The 20457-nt window shown below is 41.3% G+C and overlaps 3 protein-coding genes across 6 annotated transcripts in view; 1 reads left to right on the top strand and 2 right to left on the bottom strand.

Moving 5' to 3' along the window:
• Positions 1-12620, top strand: part of Mbo (nuclear pore complex protein Nup88) — a 73541-nt gene extending 60921 nt beyond the window's left edge. Inside the window, exons 3-12 of the mRNA XM_076789841.1 lie at positions 9417-9530; positions 9828-10014; positions 10083-10180; positions 10537-10732; positions 10857-11017; positions 11155-11494; positions 11621-11731; positions 11807-12033; positions 12124-12372; positions 12483-12620. Coding sequence (XP_076645956.1) covers positions 9417-9530; positions 9828-10014; positions 10083-10180; positions 10537-10732; positions 10857-11017; positions 11155-11494; positions 11621-11731; positions 11807-12033; positions 12124-12372; positions 12483-12546 — 1747 coding nt within the window. The 3' untranslated portion in view covers positions 12547-12620. The remainder of the gene's footprint in view (positions 1-9416; positions 9531-9827; positions 10015-10082; positions 10181-10536; positions 10733-10856; positions 11018-11154; positions 11495-11620; positions 11732-11806; positions 12034-12123; positions 12373-12482) is intronic.
• Positions 12621-13379: 759 nt separating this feature from the next.
• LOC143355214 (uncharacterized) lies at positions 13380-16377 on the bottom strand. Of its 2 annotated transcripts, none has more exons than XM_076789842.1 (6): positions 16181-16377; positions 15133-15423; positions 14932-15040; positions 14511-14858; positions 14116-14437; positions 13380-13915 (listed from the first exon to the last, which is right to left on the bottom strand). In XM_076789842.1, exons 2-6 carry the CDS (start codon positions 15399-15401, stop codon positions 13386-13388), a joined length of 1578 nt encoding a protein of 525 aa, XP_076645957.1. In that variant the 5' UTR covers positions 15402-15423; positions 16181-16377; the 3' UTR covers positions 13380-13385. The 2 variants fall into 2 exon arrangements, with proteins under 2 accessions (XP_076645957.1, XP_076645958.1); XM_076789843.1 differs by lacking the exon at positions 16181-16377 and adding an exon at positions 15929-16163.
• Positions 16378-16504: 127 nt separating this feature from the next.
• LOC143355211 (FK506-binding protein 15) lies at positions 16505-20457 on the bottom strand. 3 transcript variants are annotated; one of them, XM_076789839.1, is made up of 12 exons: positions 20229-20457; positions 19829-19996; positions 19227-19746; positions 18824-19024; positions 18715-18750; positions 18467-18646; positions 18109-18291; positions 17824-18046; positions 17470-17756; positions 17279-17398; positions 17035-17203; positions 16505-16956 (listed from the first exon to the last, which is right to left on the bottom strand). In XM_076789839.1, the coding sequence occupies exons 1-12, from the start codon at positions 20306-20308 to the stop codon at positions 16931-16933; spliced, it is 2193 nt and encodes a 730-aa protein (XP_076645954.1). In that variant the 5' UTR covers positions 20309-20457; the 3' UTR covers positions 16505-16930. The 3 variants fall into 3 exon arrangements, with proteins under 3 accessions (XP_076645954.1, XP_076645953.1, XP_076645955.1); XM_076789838.1 differs by having other exon boundaries at positions 17027-17203; positions 20229-20456; XM_076789840.1 differs by lacking the exon at positions 20229-20457 and adding an exon at positions 20081-20178 and having other exon boundaries at positions 17027-17203; positions 19822-19996.

Below are 20457 nucleotides of genomic sequence, written 5' to 3'. Positions count from 1 at the left end.
CCGGGACAGATAGGCGAGTGCCTGCAACAGCCCTTCAACGGCCAAGGGGTGAGTCGCGCGACGGGACAGTGAAATATTCCGTAACACGTCCCGTTGCGTGCTCCTGCGGGATTTTCGCGGTGTCGAGGAGACCGAAGAATCGATTCGATCGACTCTTCATCGTGTTCCTCTCGTTCGGTCGGACGTTAATTTCGTATCAAAGAGGAACGTCAACCCTTGTTCTTCGTATCTCGTGAAATTACCAAATGGTGTCGATTCTTCGTTCACAAAATTTATTATGCAGCGAGAACGAGAACGGAACAAACTGGACTGGATTCTGCGTGGAACACTGCATCGGAAATGTGCAATACATTTTTTCGATCCGAGTCTTCGTTTCTGAGATAATCGTCTTCGAAGGTGCGTCTAACTGGAACAAGTAGAAACGGTCGACCATGGTCAGACGCGTCAGCCACCTTGAAACTCGTTAAGTGAAAAGAATTCGATTGTCCTGAATTGTGATCGTCATTTCCACGCACGGTAGCCTAATTACCCGGAGCCCGAGAGGAGTCTAAGAACGCCTCGGCTGGCCGGACGTCAACTTCCGGTTCCGTGTACGATAGAAGGTCCGAATTCAGAGCGACGCGTGATGTAATCACCGACAAAACGGCAGGTCGAGCACCGGAGACGTCGTCGTTCTCGGTGCTAGTCAAAGATGTGCCCCGTCGTTTCGAATGCAACGAAGCAGGCATACACGCGAGGGCCAGCTTCGAATATCATAAGCGTGAATAATAGGGAGCTTGAGTGCTTTTCCGGGTCCTTTCCGTTGACCTGGCATCTTTTCTGGGGAAAACGGTATTCTACGGTTCGTATAAACGTGCGCCGGAGCGAAATACAAAGACAGTGGCATGGAATAGCGTGGCGAGGGAACCGGGAATAGAGGACGACGACGACGACGACGACGGGGCGGTCGGGGTGCAACATCTACTTGCGAAAAAAACACGCACTTAGGTAATCCTGCGACGCCTGTAGGCACCTGGCAGCGGTTCTTCTAATCAAAGAATTCCGGCCGGGACGCCGGTGGAAAATTTAAATAGGCGAGACGCATTCTGCTCGTCTGCGTCGACATTGTCCTGCACATCGTCGTTGTCGTAACGAAATAAAACCCGACGGCAAAAGAGAGACATCTGTCGGTTCTTTTAATTACCGCGGTACGTGTGCCAGGACTACCGCCGTGGACTTACATTTTCCTTCCTTCTCTCTATACCTGTCCTCTCCCTCTCTCTCTCTCTCCCTCTCTTTCTCTTTATCCAGTTCGTTCTCTCTGCGCGACCGTCTCTTTCCCGTCGACAGCGCCCGGGCTTTTGTTAGCCATTTTTCGTCGGCCTGCGTCGTCGTTCGTTCATACTCTATCAGATCTCGCCTGGGCCGCTCGAGTCTGTCACGCTCGAAGACTGAACATTTTCCCTCCGTGTCCCCGGTATTCCGGCTAATTTTATTACCCGAAATATTTTCTACGCCTTTGCTCCGCCAAAAAAGAATTCACCGCTCAACCAGCGCACCGCGGCCGCCCGTTTCCAACCCCGAAAAAAAAAACGATGACCACGATCCTTACCAAGGAATTGCACCGACCACCCTCGTTTAATCCTCGCGCTGACGAGCTTGGACCTATTTCTACGCTTCTCTCGACGATCTTCTATTCTGCCAACTGTTTTAAATATTAAACCTGCAATCGTAATTATCCGTTTCGACGTTCCACTTAAGGAGGTACGTTTGAATATTCATTTTATCCTCTATTGAACTATTGTTCTGGGACAATTGAACCTGCCAGTATTTATTCCAAGAACAGCCTTCAGAATCACGATGTTCTATTAACACTAGGTTCACAGAGCACTAAAAGTGACTATTTTGCATTACTTTATTAAAATAACAAGAATGTGCTGCCCAAATGTTTACCCTTAACCCATTTGCATCATATACGGTCAATTTATTTTTTCTTATAATGCTGAAATATGAAGTTCTTTTACTTGTACTTAAACACAAGTTGTTCTTTTACTTGTTCTTTTCTTGTTCTTTTGCTTGTATTTTTGTACTTAAATATAATAAAAAAAAAATTTGGTGATAAAGGCCTTCTTTCCATATTTCCTTATGATGCAAATGGATTAATAACATATACGCACAGAAATAAAGTTGTTGAATAATCCCTGATGGATGTATCTTTAGAATCTTAATAATTGTAAATTAAAAATATTAGAACCCGCCATTTCGACGGGTCCCGTAAACCGAGTGTTAAATGCAATCCTCTCGTAGAAAACAAAAGATACCGTCACAGAAAATTGATAAATCCTGCGAACAGCATATTGTGCATTATAATTTCCTTTCTTTTCCTAATAATATACAAAATCGTGTATAATTCTTTCGAAATTGATTGCAACTTGAAATTTTCGGAAAATTAAGGTAACCAGTTTTCAAGATGGCCGTAAAGAATGTCTGCTACGTTCGCTCGGCAAAGACGGTCCGGATGTGTCATACCTTTGACTGTTGACCATCGTTGGCGCATTTCGACGCGGCGAACGAACGGCAGGGTGGAAAACGGCCGCAAGTAGCGTCTTTCGCGTTCGCATAGAAAATTTACGATTCAAGTGTGACCGGGCCGACCCTCGGAACGTGCTGTGTCGCTAACGGGAAGATCGAGAACCAAGGCACGCAGGACGTAGCTGCAAAGTAGCAGCGCGGAGAAGCTCCTCGGATAGAACGGAGCGGAGCGGTGGAGAGCAGCTCCTGGAAACCGATGGCCGCGAAGAGAGCGCGACGCAACCTCGAGAATTAACGGGCTTAGTTGCCGACGCAGGTGTCGTCGGGAAGGCGAACGCAAGCGAGAGCCGGATGAATTACGACAGGAGCGTCAGCCAGCCCAGCAGAACGTTGCTCGTTATATTTTGCGTAACATCCCGATTTTATGGGCCACCCCCCTCCCCCCGCACCCGACCATGCCTCGCATCTTACTCGCGGTAACAGAGACGCCCCCTCCCCTCCCCCTCCGACTATCCTTCCCACCGAGTCCCGGATCCTTTCATCTAAATACGGCCCGATGAAAAATCGTCCATTTACATTGATAAAATGCCGGCCACCGTTTATGCCGCACCTTTAACGACCCAGCGATTTTTAATTGCGAGAGCCCTTCTTACACCTCCGCCACAATCTCTCCATTTTCTTCTCCGACCCTTCGGAGATTTTTCTATTGACGAAATAAGTGAGTAGGGTTAGTGTCTCATTTGTGTCTAGCATGTTATCAGACTGCGCTGAATTAACCCTCAGTCTGCAACCCTCGGTCCTTTATGACCGGAGCGAAATTTCTCTCCAATATTTATTCTTTCCATTAATGCTTTAAACATTGGGCGCTCCAACGATTGTATAGTAAAATAGAGAGCTCGTTGCGTATTTCAGAATTTTTTTAGTTTTTTTTTTTTAAATCCAGAACAGTGAAAAATAAAGTTGCAGACGACGTTCTTCCGTGATAGAGTGTTCCATGATAAAGTGAATTCGTTCTTTTATTATTTATTTGGGGTAGACATTGTAACCGGTGGTTTTTTGAGGAAAAGCAATTTGTGACGCGCGCAGAGCGTCTAATTTCCTGTCAAGCGTGAGCACCCTTGATCCCTGATACTTGGTCTTTCGTCGTACACGTCGCACACAGCCGGGTTAACGAGTTATGTCTAATCTATGCATCCGCTTATCATAATGGCTCTCGTTATATCGCGAGCATAGCTTCCTAGGCTTGGGAAAACCGCCCCCTCGACTACACCAGTGTCTCCTGGCCACCGTCTCTCTCTCTCTCTCTCTCTCTCTCTCTCTCTTGCTCTCTCCCTGCCTTTCCACCCCTTCTGCTTCGCCATGCCGCCACGGCGAACGTAATAAAAATACTCGGAGTAACTGAACGATATTACGTCGTTACGGGGTCACCGAGCGGAATTAAGTAGACCGGCTTCCTCGTCGACATCGATGTCGATTAACCCTTGTAATTTTTATCCATTACATAACATTTCTGAAAATTATTAAAAAACAGAAAGAAATCTGCGGGCAATTTTTATTTCGACCGAAGATCTAGACGACCGAAATATAGACGGTCGAATAAATTAATAAAGAGGGAAAGAAATCTGCAGGAAATGTTTACTTCGATCAGAAATCCACTAATAGAACATTGAATAAATTCGGTATCTTATTAAGAGGCTGGAAAACGGGGCAGGAATGTCAATTAAGTCGCATGGCTTGCGTATTTATAAATTATGCGTTTCGAGCTCGCCGAAAAATTCGAATAAAATGTAATTAAAATTTTACCCCGGCCCTGATATCGATCCGACTATGGACTCGGCTAACCGGAAGAGAGATCCGGTCGCGCGGATGAGCATTAATGGCTTTATAATCTAATGAATTTTTAGGTTAAGCGGCGAAAGGACCAGCGGGAGATCCGGATAGGTTTTTTCCCCGAAATTTATTGCCGAGAAGGAAAAGACGAAAAGCGAGAGAGTCGGTTGCTTATCTCTCGTTCACCGTTACCTTCAGACCCGTTGGGGATAGGCACCCGGCATTTTATTCTGCCGAAAATTCCGACTTTGCATGCTCGCTGTACTTCCGGAACCATTAACCCTTTTTTTATATACACGCTGCCGTCTATGATAAAAATGGTAACTTCATTTTTCGCTCGGCAACTTCGGAATCGAGTTAGTCCTTTTTATTTTTACGACAGGAAGAAATTTATTGTTTATTTAATATATTAACTCTGCCGTTCGGGTTTTATTCTTCGCGGTTTGACAATGAAAGGAAATTGATATTGTTTTCTGGCCCGGCACGATGACAGTAAAAAGAAGATGGAGGCTGAAGAGGAGAGACTGTCCTGTGGAGATTGGGATGGGTTTACGATTCAAAGTTTTACGGTATAATTAAAAATGGCGGTTAGAGGCCATCGAAAGTTTCAGCGTGGGAAGACTTAAACTAAATTTATCTTCGCTGTTTCAATTTGAAGATGAAGATAAAAAACAAAGAAAAATAGATACGGTATAATGTTTACAATGTTCCTACCACCATTTCCTCCGCCATCTTGAAGAGGGAGTATCAGGAGGTCCGTTCAAGCCATAGTTCCCGTAAAATGCATCAATGTTTCAAAAAATCGTTTAACCTTAGCCGACAAAAATTCTAAACAACTCAAAATGGTATTTAAGTGGCCACAACGTCTGCACAATCCTGATCGCTGATATCTCTCATGCTTGCCGACTCCTCGGAGACCCGAAACTCTTGCGACAGCCGCAAAGGCGCTCAGTATTCTCGTCTCCCGCGCAACAAATTTGAAAACACTTTAATTCACTGGCACGGAAGAAAAGGCGAGGAAGTGGACAAACAAGCCGGGTAAATTATCGGGGAAACCGCGTAGGGGTTGGAGCAAGGAGGGGTGCAAGGGGGTGCACGGTGAAAAGCCGCGACGGAAGCGCGGGTAACTTAAGCGTGCGGGCCAAGAGAAACACGAGGGAAAAGTTTTGCAAGAACAGAATGATACGACACCGCGTAAGATCCGCTTTGAAGTCGGCTCTCCGTGGGCCATTCTTTGTAGAAATTGGAAGAAAAGCGTGGCGTAAAAAGCTGCTCTCGGCTCCGACTCCGCTCGGGCTCTCTCTCTCTCCGCTCCGGGGTTAATACGTTTACGTAGGAAAAAAATTATTCTTAATTTTTTCTAGACTGCCCCGGACAAGAGGTGTACAACCACGGCACGAGGGTGTGGCAGAATGCGCGGCACCGCCGTGTAAGAATTTCTTAATTAGATTCGAGCAGCTGCCCGGCCCTCTATTTTCTTTTGTCCCACCAAGAAATTTCACGTCGGTTCATGCCGGCGAGCGAGCCACCGCCCAACTAAATATTCGAACATTATTAGCAGCTCTCTTTTCCTTACAACCTCGACAGATTATCCATTGTTCAGCGAAACGGGTTGTTCCAGATCGTTTGGTCAAAGATTAACGCGTTCCCCACCACCATTCGTTTCGCTGTTTATTTTCAGCGTTGGAATGTTTTGTTAAGATAATTTTTCATGTTTTATTCAATTAAAAGACTTTGTAAAACTTCGGAACCTTGATTCGATAATGTTTTCTTGCCAAATACAATCGAAACATGCTAAGATTAAGAAAAAGGGCAGTAAGGGTGGCGCATAAGGGTTGATTTGATTTTTGAGTTTGAGAGGGTGAATCTACGTGAAGAATAGAGTTGAAAACATGGTATAACATTTTTCTGTACCGTGCATAGTTTACGAGATAATCGAGCTTGAAAGACGCTGGCACGTCTGACCATGGCTGGCAGTTTCTACTTATTCTACTTCGAATTTTCGGAAACGGTTATCTCGCAAACGGAGACTCGTATGAAAAAAATTGTATACACCTTTCTGATGCACTATTTCGTGAAGAATCCACCCCCGTTTGGTTCATTACTCTGCTGACATTCTATCTGGCTGTATAGTACATTTTATAGTCACTATTCCATCCAATGCGATAATTCCATCAATGTTCATCAAACGTACTAGATGTTCGTTCGTCTTTGGACTCTGCGAACTTTACTCATTTATAGGCGGGTGTAACTTCAAACAATAAAAGTATTACAAAAATTTAAAAGTATCAATACATTTCTTACAACTTAATAAAAGAGAAATAAATTCCTATTTGGTTCCTATGCCTTAGTGCATACGATTATTGGATCGAACAATGTTTTGAGACGTACTTGCGAAACGATTGGAAGAAGGACTAGCGGAAGATGCCGGCGAAACTAGTTCGAAAGAAGAAAAGTCAGAGAACGAGCAACAAATTCACTATTCAGAAACGCGTAAACTGTTTACGGTGGCCGGTGGCCGTATGGCGCGCGGGTACACGCAGGGGTGGGCCATAAATTTTGATAATTCCGAAATTGTGACAGAACGAAGAAAAATCCCCGCGAGGCCGTGGTGCAAAGTGCGAATAAATCGTTGCGTGTGCCTTTGTCAACGAAGCATGAAAGGTTGGCCGTGCAAAAGGGAAAAAAAGTGCGAGCGAGAGAGGCTCGACCGAAAGCTCCGTGGAACGAGGAACGAAAAGAGAAAAACAGAGAGAGAGTGAGAGAGAAAACGTGAGGGAGAGCAAGAGCGGGAGAGAGAGAGAGAGGGGACGATGAAAACGGAAGGGGTGAGCGGAGAGGGTGGTCAGACCGAGGCGCTGGGGTTGACCACGTCGTCTGGCTTTCGACCGACTCTCTCTACTGGTGCGTGCATGCGTACATTTTTATCAATTATTAAGAACTCTGGCGTGCTTTTGCAACGAGCCGAGGCTGCTGGTGATGGTAAAGTTGCTTTCGTCCTTGTCGTTGGTGTGCCCGGTGTAACCAGTCGTTGCTGACGATACCCTATGCCCACCCGACCTTTTTTGTTTCCTTTTCATCCCCCTACCCCTACGGCCGCTCTTCAACCCTCTCTCCCCCGTCCCCATTTGCGTCAGGTCGGCCTCTCTCTCTCTCTCTCTCTCTCTCTCCCTCTTTCTCTCTTCTTCCCTCCCTCTTTCTCTCTTCTTCTTCTCTGTTTCCTCCACCCTCGCCTCGCCGAACCCACAGCACCCTCTCTCCCTCCAGCCGGTACTGTGCCGCGGACATTAATAACGGCCACGGGCTAACCACCGTCAACCCCCTTTTGCCAGCGTTACCGTGTCCAGCCACGGAAAGTGCGAGAGTAATAATAAAATATACGAAATGTAGGCGACCATCGTTGCCGCGCGGCACAGCCTCGTGCGCCGCGAAAAAACAAACACCGCGACCAGGACCCCGGGCGCTGTATTCCTTTCGTTTCGTTTCGTTTCGTTTCGTTTCGTTCCCGTTTCGTTCCCGTTCCCGTTCCGTTCCGTTGTGGACCGAGGGTACGGCGATCGTGAAAGATTACCGTAATTTGCGTTAAATAACGACACGTCGACCCGGCCCCGGCTAAGTAGCGACGCGCAGAGACAATGCTCGAGATACTCCACTGTAATTCGCGACGTTCCCGCTACCGGCCGCGAATCGAACGCTTTGAACCCACTTCGTCTCGTTTCGCAAACGAAATCGCCCCTAGAGAGGCCCCAGAAACAATAGGTTTCTGATTTTTTAATTTAGAATTACTGAGATTGTAAAGCTGTGCTCGTACAGAATAACTATATATTTTATTCGGTTTTAAGTTTTGAGTCCACTTTGCCCCCTTTTGCAGCTAAAAGTTTCCTCAGGGAGGTACCTCTAACACTACAACTACTGACCTCCTCAGAATTGCGGATTTCTAATTTTTTAATTTAGGACTATTAAGATTGTAAAGTTGTAAAGCTGTGTTCGTACAGAATAACTACTTATTTTATTCGATTTTACGTTTTGAATCCACTTTGCCCCCTTTTGCAACTAAAAGTTTCCTCAGGGAGCTACCTCTAACACCACAACTACTGACCTCCTCAGAATTGCGGATTCCTAATTTTTTAATTTAGGACTATTAAGATTGTAAAGCTGTGTTCGTACAGAATAACTACATATTTTATTCGATTTTACGTTTTGAATCCACTTTGCCCCCTTTTGCAACTAAAAGTTTCCACGGGGAGCTACCTTTAACACAACTACTGACCTCCTCAAAATGACGGGTTCCTAATTTTTTAATTTAGAATTATTGAGATTGTAAAGCTGTGCTCATATAGAATAGCTATATATTTTATTCGGTTTTACGTTTTGAGTCCACTTTGCCTCTTTTGCAACTAAAACTTTTCTCAGAAAGCTACCTTTAACACTACAAATACTGACCTCCTCAGAATTACGGATTCCCAATTTTTTAATTGAGGATTATCGAGATTTTACATTTTGAATCCGCTTTATCCCGGTCTGTGATTGAAATTGTCCCCGGAGATTAATTATCGTTAGAAATGATTTGGTATGTGAATTTGTGTGTGACTGTATGTTCAATTTTTAATTGCAGAGGGAATGTTTATCCGCTGTGAGTTGGATATTATTCCTCCGATCTGTTTTCTTCGGAAAACTTGGTCGACACCGCACGCGCCGAACAGAGATCGTATATTTATGCAAATTCTATCAAATACACTCGAACTACCGTCAAATGTTTGATTGACTTTAGACCGTATAAACTGGCACCGATGTTGTGTCAGATGCAGCTAATCTGCATAGTTCGCAACTCATTTGAATTCGATCCGAGCCAGATCTAAAGTGAAGTAAAACTTCGGGTTCGCTTTGAGCCCGAGTCAGCCTTCTCGAAAATAAATCTTCGTAATTCCTGGGCGTTTTAATTAATATTATTATCACGGCGATGCCCACGTAGAAACATTTCACGTAAACACCGTTCCCTTCACTCGGATCGATGAATATCATTAATGTCAAGTTTTAACGACAAAAATAGCTATAGTAACTTATTACTGTTCTAGAATATACAAGTTCGATCATTTCAACACGTCGATAGAGATTCGCCAGGCAAGATGGCATCCTGCGTCGACGAATGACTCTCATCTTCTAGTTCTGACGTCTGAGAACACATTCTGGTAAGTTTGTTCAATAAAAGTGTTGAAACAATACATTTTCAAATAAAAGTCTAGCTACACTCACTGCACTTTCAGCTGCTTTAGAATATTTCTATGAGCAATTAATTTCAGAACCATTTTCAATTATCCTAGAATATTTCTATGATGGATTAATTTCACAATGTACAATTCGAGACAATCTTACTCGTAGCTCGATACTATCTCGAGCTTTAATAAATGTTTAAAAAATCGTTCCACCTCTCCGAATCCTGTCAAAACACTATAGCTGTTTCAATTTTGAACAAATGCTTTTTCCAGTCTGTACGAGTGCGAACAGGGCAACCCGCCCAGGCTCATAAAATCGTGGAAGGTCGGTCGCACACATTTCGGCTCGCCCTCGAAGATACCAGATTTCTCAGCTTTGGGGGAGACCGCGGTGGATTTCGATTTCGCAACGCCCACGCTTCGCAAACCGGAAATGTTCGCCGGCAAACACATTAACAAGGTAGGAGAGCGAACGATCGAACGTTTGCGGCGCGGTAACTGCGAGATCTAAATGGGAATTGCTTCCAGAACATCATGGTCGATTGGAACCAAATCGAATGGCCCATTCTGGTTCTCCGTGGGAACGGCGAAGTGGTTATTGTTCATGGCAACGTGTTGCTCGATAAGTATGTAAATGCGATCTGAATTGCATCGCTCAGATCAGCGCAATCTCTTCCGAGATAGGATCTAAGCGGATTTTTTGTCGATTGTTGCACGCGCTGGTTCTAACATAAATTCCAAATTAATGTATTGTTTAACTCAGTTGGTATGTGCTAGGACGCAAAAATGTCTAGATGAAAAACATTACAACATTTCAGAACACTGTTCCATTGTTTTCGTCTCATTATTGATATAGATTTTCATTTAGTTGCTGTTTCTTGAGATTGACTGACAAGATTTTGTTAAGGAACATTAACATCGATGATGTAGAACCTGTCGATTTATTATTTCTGTTTTGTTTCCAATTTTTCGTAATGTTAAGTTATGAAAACCCAGTGGTGTCAGGAACGCTCTCCATGTATCCTCCAGCCGATGACAATTACGGGATAGACTCGTGCTCCATCATGTGCGTGCAAACCACCCCTCCTATAGTGATCATTGCGATGTGCAGCGGCAAAATATACCACGCGGTTTTGCTGAAAAAAGAAGCGAACGACGAGGACGACAATGACAGAACAGTAAGTCTCCTTTCGATTCTGTTGTTCAAGATAACTTTCTTTATATTATAAATTGGTTTGAAATAGCAACTAGAGATAGTAAGAGTGTCAATTAATGACTTAATGTCCCTTCAAAATTTTCCAGGATTGGTCGCAGTCCAGTTCCATGTTCAGCGCTCACACATCGGATCATGCGCTTTACGTTTACGAGTGTGTTGAGATAGAACTGGGTCTATTCTATGCGGACAACGATAAGAAGTATAATTGTCCGATACATATTCGTTGCGACAAGAGTAACAAGTCCAGGTAGATACAGCTGTCACGTTATAGTTTGCAGACAGTGATAATAATGAGGAATCATTTTTATCTAATTTAATATCCGGCGACAACGAATGGAATCTAGTTTAGTGAGACACAAACGTAATTAACAACCGCGTTTTCAGATATTTCTGTACTCACAATGCCGGCGTTCACATGGTCACTCTGCCGATGGTCCCTCAATTGGAGGAATACCTGAACAGTTCGGACGGCGAACAATCTATAGCACTGCCGTCGTTGTCGAATCAGTCCAGCTCCCAGTACCTGATTTGCAGAAGAACCAAGCACACGGGGACGAACGAGGCCACGCCGATCCTCGGCTTCGGACTTCTTCAGGAACCGTGTGTCCTGGTTGCCCTGTTGCACACGGGCGACATAGTCGCTCGTTCTGTCATCGACATGCACTATTTCCCAAAGATCGAGCCTCTGGAGCCCATAATTAACACGGAGAAGGAGATATCCAAGGTACTCAACAGATAAACCATCACCTTGCCATTCAGTCTCTGGAAGATAAAAAAATTCCCCCGATAGATAAATTATGAAATTAACACGGTAATTTTCAACTGGTAATCTTTAATATAACTTTACCAGCCCACCAAAGAATCATTCGACGTCTACATAAAGAAACTGTTGAAACGCGAGACCTCTCAGCCAATTATAAAAATGGGACCGAAGTCGATGTCGCCCAGAGAATGTCTACAGGTATCGAATCGACAGAATTATTTATTGTAAATTAATTTGAAGGGCAGTATTGAGGCAAATGATTTTGTTAATCAGCTTCTGTATCACGCGACCGACATCTTCCGTAAGGAGCACTTCGTCAGACACGATAACGTCCGCAAGGAGATCGGCAAGAAGGTGCGGGCGTTGAAATTAATGAAAACTCATCTGCTTAAGCAGTTGGACAGTTTAATGGAGGCCAGGAAGGATTTGCAGCAAACTGCTGAACGTTTGGCCGAACGGTACGAGGACATTAAAGACGAGCAAGAGAGGCTGGCAAAAAGGTAACGAAAAGAACGGAAAAAATTTGACATGGTTCCAAAACTGATCCTGTGCGGTGTTCGACAATTATTAACCGAGTGGTCGTTATTTAGAGCGAAAGAAGTATTACGGCTAGTTAATTATAAAGAACCGTCAATCACCCCGATCGAAAGGGCGGAAGCTGAGGAACTCCGGAAAATAGAGATGAAGATTGAGGAGATGAAGATTAGGTTGCTAGAGCTGCGGAAAAAATCGGAACAACAGTCCCAGCACATAGAAAACAGCGACAGCAACGAGAGGAGGAAGGAAATTGTTTTTAAAAGAGACCAGGAGAGGACGATAAAGAATACTCTTAATAACATGTACGTATCTCAACACATAATCATACACAGACTCTAAACATTTACAGTTTCTATTTAAATTGGTAAACTGAGTCTTTGAACATATGTTAATATTATTTTTGGTTCGCCAGGGGAAAGGATATTAAAGATTTAATTTCCGATGTTAAGAAGCTCGAGGAGGAAGTGAGTACTTGAATGTAACAATAAAGTATTACGTTATGTAGAAACATTTTTAATCTAGTTCGATTATAACATAGGATTTTGGATATAATAAACAATGATTTTATTCGTAAAATAATTTATTATACCGGATATACACATATCCTATATCTAGCCACGGTACTCACAGAATACTTTATATGTACAATAATTTCATTTTGTGTGAAGCATAAACACATCCCTGTGGTAATTTCGTGAATGACGGAACATCGATTGTTACAAATACTCGGAGAATTGTTAAACATCGACAACGGTACACTAACAATTAAAAGTAAATTTAGAAAACATTTATAAAATTGGAAATGTATCGTTACAACGGTTATGGTGAATCACATAAGTAGCGTCTCAATTTCTCGCCCACGTGGATCAGATGATTTATTCATGTTTCTATGTTTGTTGCGCTGCAAGTATTGCTCTCTCGATGATATCAATTAAATACTTGACTAATTATACATTTCGGTGTAAGCTATCGTTTCTGTAACCTACGACGGAGCATACTCGAGTCGCACAAGCCAATATAATAATTAAAAATTGTTTTCACCCCTTTAATCTGAATGATAACCGATAAGAAAAATATATGCATATTTTCTAGGGCTTATCTTCCACAGAAGTTTCGACAAAATTGGCTTGTGTTACTCGAACGTGCTCCCTCGTTAGGGTAATTAAATTGAGTGGCTTTGGTTCATCACTGCGCGTACCAACAAGGCTGAATTATTGTTTTTCGCTCGGTTTGACACTTGAAAAGAACACAACATTTAGAAAAGCGGCGTGGACTCGTCCGCGACGTATCTCACAACCGACTCGTTCGGTATCGTTCAAGGCACAAAGATGTAATGAGACACGTCGTTGGAATCCTCCATCACTTTCGACTGCAGCAACTTGATCTCCAGCCGTAACTTCTCCTTCTCCATCTCCTGTTTCCGTATCTCATTCGAGTAGCAATTGATCTGCAGCTTCAACTTGTCTTTTTTCAGTTTTAGCATCTCAGTCTCGTGGTACAGCTTCCCCTTTTCCGCTCGCAGCACCGCTAGCTGCTCCTGAAGAAGCTGATGGCTAGCCTCTTCAGAAAGTATCACTTCCGGTGCGTCGATGTCCGCTTTCCCGGTGGCCACCGAATTCGAACAGTTCTCTCCGCTTTCTGGTTCGCTGTCTGGTTCCGTTTCAGCGTTTGTAGCTTCCTTCATGATCCAAATCCTGGAATCCGCAGCCTCGTGGAAAGCGTTAGGCGATTTCGCTGGCTGCTGCGGTTGTGGACTTAGGGGTCTGTTCTGTGGCTTGGGAGACAATGATGCTGCCTTCATTTTTTCTATGTCATTGGTGGGTGCGATCGTCTCTATGCCTAACACTGGAATAAACAATTCCTATTAGTATTTCTTGCATAAAGGTTCCAGCTGTATTCATTAACAAAACAGTACAATTATCAGAGAAATTAAAGATTATTGTCCTATTATTTTCCATGTATCTCGACTGTTAATTTTTATTTTACATAAAGTTCCATAGTCTACGAATTATGATTAGAGTCAAGTTATTGTCGATTCAAAGTACCTCTAGGGTTGGACGATTGACTATCGTCAACTGTATGCGACAAATGGTTGTTGCAGTAAGTATTGAACTCCCTTTCGTCAACGAAAACCGAACCGTCAGCGTTCACAATGGATTCAACTATCACAGACGGGTCTCCATCCTGCATTACCAATTCCCCAACAATCTCGCCGTTCGCTGCTATAATATCCCCGTCGTTATTCGCTCTTAAAAGTTCGCCGTCCGTCGTGTCTATTTCGTCTACTACTTCTTCTTGCGTTAATTGACCACTGTAGGAATCCTCGCCATCGTTCCCTTCGCTCACTTCTAATTCCGTCGGCAGCCTCTGTAGACATGAAAATTGTTACTAGGTATGCAGAAATATACTATCGTGTATAGAAGAAGATATATCCTCTTACATCTTGACCCCAAGGCGATTCTTGCTCCTTCTTCATCTTCTTTATCGTCTGGGCGATTTCATCCTCAGACTCCGAGTACGTTTTCCTTTCGTTCTCCCTTCCTTGCGTCTTCTCGATATCGTGAATCTTTTTAAATAATTGATAAGCTCTTTCCGGAGTTATGTTTCGTTTTTGTTTATTAGCTGCCGCTATATTGAACAAATCTTTGGATCTAAGTATCTTGTTCGTCCGCAACTTTACGTATTCTTTCAGTCTCTTACGATCTATGTGCAATTGCATTAAATCTTGTACTTCTTGCCTAATTTCACCACATAATTTTCTCTCTTGCGGAAGGTTCTTAAACAATTCCTGATGAAAGAATGAACGTTAAATTTAAATATTTTATAGTGATAAACTCAACTATCTATTAATTGTTACTTACCTCTGAAATTTCGTGATTATGCTCATTGTTTACACTGGTTACCTCCAGTTTTGTACCATCTTTAGATGCCCTTAACATAATATGTGCTGGACAATTTGTCCTTATCGATCTAGAATAAAATGCATAAGATGTATACATGTTCCAGGGCACAATGAAATGCATATAGTTATATATATTTAGTCTTTAATTTCATCAACTAACTGGGATTGTCTCCTGCCAGCTCCCCGTGGTAAGAACTTCTGCCCACCATAGATACAAGCGTATTTTACAGAATAGTATTTCAAACGCTCGCTGATCGGACGTGCAGTTTTCATATGAGCCCCACTGACTGTTCTGCTGTCTCTCCTCCAGTAGTGGACTAGACTACGCTTCGAAAACTTCTCCAGTTTACGCTCTAGCTCCTCGTAACTATCAAACATTTCTCCCAAGTGGAACGATACATCTTCATCTTCCACTATATTTACATCCATTATAAAAGTAACAGCTAACAGTCTGTTTTGTAAACAGATACAGGCATTCTTTATGAATTCAGACGGGCATGCACTTAATAGTTTATTAGGTCAGTTCAAAGTTCTTGTCAGATTCCTTGTTGTAGTTTAATATGAAATCAAACACAAACTTTTGCTCTGACTTAATATATAGCATTAAAATCTAAGACATACAAATGTTTGGTATACACAGACTAAGAATTTTATATATCATTAAAATATATACGTCAAATATCAAGATCAAATAAACAAGGGAGGGTAAAATGCAACAGGGTTGAATAACAGAATATTATCATTATGATTTTTCTTATTGTTTCCAAACGTGGTTCCTAAAATTGATCGTGTTACTATATATGATTTTATATGTGCGATGCTATATAAAAATCGTATACAGCATGAAAATATAAATCAAATGTTAAGGTCAAATAAACAATATTTCTAAATCATGATGCTATATATGGAAAGGAGGATGAAGTGCAACGGGGATGAGCAAATTGATAGTGTTTTACGGATTTTTTTCATTATTTTCAAGTAATTCCTGAAAGTAATTAAATCGTTTAAAAGGGGTAGAGTTCGGAGGAAAAGCATTGTTTTCATTCGTCGATGTTTTTGAGGTTAGTTGTCGTTTTGATTGGCGTGACAGAAGCCAAGGCGAAGGAACCGTGAACACAGCCAGGCAGAATTACTCGAGAACCGGACAAAGTCAGGCGGGATTTTCTGTTGCCTATTAATTTCTCAGTCTTTACTACAGAATAACTTACGTCTCGTCATATTTATCGCGGTGCCCCGGAATCTCTTTGTTGTTTTTATTCGGTCCGTTTGTTATGGGAACGTGCACTATGATTTTACGCCATTTCTAAAACAGCACAAGCGGCTGAACGACGGCGCAACTGTTGTAATTTCCATCACGATCAAACGTGTTTTCATTTTGAAAGAAATCGTTTCAAGAGTCCGTCAAACGTGTTTTCTGTTGATAGACCCATCTTTTTTTATATTCGGACATTGTACTTTATTTATACGACATTCCTAGAGACATTTATGTATATAGATACAAAACATACATAGACGAAAATAATAAGTCGCAATTGTAACTAAAATAATGTTTATTAATACGAAATCTCAGATTCCTACAAAATACTTTACACGTAGACATTCATATAATTAAAAAAACATTAGACATGGAAAAATTGCTTGTTTACATTACTGTTATGTTAATTAAGGGCTGTTCTTTGTTCTTGTAGCATGGAAATAGATTAGTCTGAACATCTCAAATATTTCGCTTATTATTGATAACCAAGGAAAAATACTTATATCATGACCTTTATATGACCTTTAAGATTTCTTGTCATCTAATCATGCGTTCAACTGAAATTTTTGTCTATTATCAATAACATTCGCGATATTTGTGGTGCTGAAGTTAGATAGGACACCATGTAGAAAATGTAGAATGAAAGCGTTAATGTAACCAGTCGCTTTCATCTTCGGTGTCCATGGGAGGAATGGGTGGTGGCTCATCCTGTAATAATATGGGTGATATCTGCAAATAGAAAAAGCATAAAAATGTGTCTGAAAGTTGAAGTAAATAGACTGTAAAAAATAAGTAGTACATTAGTACTCTCAGAAACATAAGTCTGCTTTGGTGGCTGGGTTGGTAAAATACTTAGGGTAGGAGTAACAGTTTCTGTAACTTTTGGAGGCTCTGCTTCTGTTACTTTGGCAGCCACTGATACAGCCTTTTCACTGGTTTCTTTGTCAGCATTGTATAAAACTTGTAACGTTGCATTCTACAATCACATTATCAATGGAAAGTTGTAAATAACCTAGAGAGCCACTAATATCTTATTTTATTTAGGATTTACCTTTATTGTAGCAGCGATTGTTGATTTTATATAAGAAGTGGGATACGATTCACCCTCAAATTTATCCATGAGCGTATGATAAATTTTATTCATTATACTTTTAATTTCTTTGTTTTTATTCTGAAAAGATCGTTACGAGAATATCGAATATTATTATGCAAATTACGTAAAACGGAAATAAATAGTCTTACATCGTTTGTTTCCACGGAATTCGCGGATGTCGATGAATTGCACTGTTCAACAAGCTTAGATATTCTATTCTCTAACACAATTTTCTCTTCCATATATTTGCTATTCAATTCCTTCACCTCTTCTAAATCTTTTTTCGTTCTCTCAAGATGCTCATTTGTTTCTTTTAATGAATTTAACGTACTTAACGTACACGTATGTAATGTACTTAAACTTTCATTGGTTTTTGTTAAAGAGTCTTTCTGACTCTCTAAATTTTTAATACGGTCTGTTTTTTCAATCAATGCAGCTATAAATGAATTCATCGATTAACATACTGTTCCACAGAAAACATGGTGTTAAACAGTTCAGAATACCTTCTGACTCTGCCAATTTCTCCTTCAACGAGCTAACTATAGTCCTCATTTCACTCAACTCTTCAGAATCCTTGACAATAGCAACGTCTGTAGTTTTTTGTAACGATGCATCCGTTTCTCCGATCTGAGATGCCTTCATGGTCAGAAACATCTTCAGAACGGCATCCAGAGCTGTTTGATCTTTTACAGGAGACGTAGCATTTTGAAGTTCAAGAACATGAAACTGTACACGATATATAATGGCGTTTTTGTAAATGATAGATTACATTCCCATAATATAGCTACCTTATCGAGCAACTTCTGCACATTGTCCGCTATTTTCGACATTCCCATTCGGAGTTCTGTGTTTGTCATTCTGGTTTCCGATAGCAACATATTCATTCCTGGATCTATCACTGACGATATTGTTGGTGCCACGTTTGGTCGCTGTAATGAATACACTTGACCATCCAGAGTAACAACGTTTGGCTACAATGTACATGTACACATATTAATATCAACATATGAATGATAACTTGTTTGTACGAGTGCTTTTCAATAATGAGTAAATGATACAGAATGTTCCGGTAATCGTAGTACAACCGGAGAGAAGACGACTCTGCTCTTTCCGGTTGTATCACGGTTTATGCAACACCCTGTATACCTGCGTGTGTTTAGGAGACCACTGAGAGAACGTGGGTGCAGAAACAAAAGGTTTACAAGCAGCAAATGTTACAGGCACATCATCTTTCGATTTCGATAATCTATGCGTGTTCGTTGCTGCTTCTTCTAAAGATTCTTTGGACGAATGCTTCTTATGGTGGCCATCTTCTGAAGAGTGCGCCTAAAACAGAATATGACTATGCACACTAAGTTCACAGGACACAGTAATTGAGAGAAAAACGTATTTACCATCCTATGACGTGGTGATTTGTGTGGTATATCATCCTGCGCATGAGGTACACACAAATTATTATAAACTATGAGTATTGTTAAATATTGAAACAAAGATCCTAAGTACCTCAGTGTCTTCAGAATCAGTAGTGGTAGACACAGGTATTTTTGGTAGCATAGAGTGACCCATTTTTGCCATTCTCGATATGATCGACGCTTTATCATTTGCAACTTTATGCGATTGAGTAACTTCTCTCGGTTGTATGTCTATTATTTCTATCTCCAATATAACATCTTTCTCTTTAGGAAACCCAGGACCCAAACTGATCTATGGAATATTAAGATGTTTATACTTATTCGTCCATCAATGTTTAGATTATACAAAGCATCGGTCTTCAAACTTCGTCGACTCGTGGAACTACCCCTTAGATTATAAATTTTTGCTTCCTCGAGTTTCCCATTTGAATTTGAACTTTGTCTCACGGAACAGACTTTGAAGACCGCTGATGTAAAATGTTTGAATGCGAAACCTGTTTACTCGGCGGCAAAAATAAAATTCTCTTCAATCCTTTGCTACTTCCGGTGAGTGTTTTCTCCCAATTGTCGTCTGTAGAGATTTCTACAGTCATAGTTTGCGATGCTGCGAAGTTGCATTTAAAAGGCTGCACTATTTCCGGAGCAATAAAATACTTTAGACTCAGATTGTCCCCCTCTTTCGCCATCAGGTCATTGCTTGTAGGAGACAAGTCCTGATAAAGTACATTCTCTATTTTCCCATTTCTTGAGAAATATCGAGCTAATGCGACTTCTCTAGAAAATTCTAAACAAGTATCGTTATTCTCAAATAAAATTGACCAGTTCTCCTGGTTGCAATCATAGTAGCTCGAATAATTATTTGGCTGTACTAAATATAAAAAGTCGTGTGTCACTGTAACAGTAGATACATGATCTAGCTTGGTTCTGTATAAAATAATCTGATACACTCTGGTAGCAGTATTTCCTGTGAGAGCCATTCCGAGGTTGCCAACTGGCACATAGGCTCCATTTTGCCTGCGAACAATTTGAATTACCATGTATTAACATGGTGATAAAAAAGGCTAGAGCAGCAAAAAAATCGGATATTACATCTTACAATTTAAATGCACGCACTGCTTTCGCAATTATGACTTCTGTTTTGTTTGATATACTTTGTTGTAAATTACGCGAATTGCTTGGTGGTTTCTTGACGGTCTGTTGCTTTGACGAAGAATGATTATCCAATGGCTTGGCTTGCAACCCAAAAATAGCAGCCAAATTAGACCTGAAAAGGTGTCATAACTTAATTAATTTTTTGTCACAAATAAAACTAATCAAAAAGTAATCAAAGCAAGATTTGACATATAACCTTTACGTTATCCTAACCAATCTTTCTCCGTATACATTTTCCACAATAAAAGGATACTCGACAACAAAATATTCCCCTAAATTGTTCAAGTTTTTTTTCAAGGGATGTGCATTAATTATTTAAAAAAAAGTTATTAAAAACAACATACCCTCCAGAGGGTACAAAATCCGGCTCATCTTCGTCCCGAAAAATTTTATCGAGATTCGGCAATTGATTTCCTGAACTCATAATTATAAATCAAATGTAAAAATGTATGGTGCTGTTGTAATACATAAGAAATAAATAAGATATTAATCGAAACCATTCGCAGAGAAGAATTCTCTGTCACTTCCAGATTAAGTGATCAAATTTCCAACAGACGGCGCAACTACCTATAT

The sequence above is a fragment of the Halictus rubicundus genome, chromosome 6 (genome assembly GCF_050948215.1).
Source record: "Halictus rubicundus isolate RS-2024b chromosome 6, iyHalRubi1_principal, whole genome shotgun sequence".
Taxonomy (NCBI): domain Eukaryota; kingdom Metazoa; phylum Arthropoda; class Insecta; order Hymenoptera; family Halictidae; genus Halictus; species Halictus rubicundus.
This window is presented reverse-complemented; position numbering and strand designations above follow the sequence as displayed.

Coding starts and splice junctions, on each gene's coding strand:
- LOC143355214 (XM_076789842.1), bottom strand. CDS start 15,401: ATGGATGTAAATATAGTGGAAGATGAAGATGTATCGTTCCACTTGGGA. Junction 14,859..14,931: donor ATAATCACGAAATTTCAGAG/GTAAGTAACAAT, acceptor TTCTTTCATCAG/GAATTGTTTAAGAACCTTCC. Junction 13,916..14,115: donor TCAATCGTCCAACCCTAGAG/GTACTTTGAATC, acceptor TGTTTATTCCAG/TGTTAGGCATAGAGACGATC.
- LOC143355211 (XM_076789838.1), bottom strand. CDS start 20,308: ATGAGTTCAGGAAATCAATTGCCGAATCTCGATAAAATTTTTCGGGAC. Junction 19,025..19,226: donor TTTTGCCGCCGAGTAAACAG/GTTTCGCATTCA, acceptor AATATTCCATAG/ATCAGTTTGGGTCCTGGGTT. Junction 16,957..17,026: donor ATGTTTCTGAGAGTACTAAT/GTACTACTTATT, acceptor TTCTATTTGCAG/ATATCACCCATATTATTACA.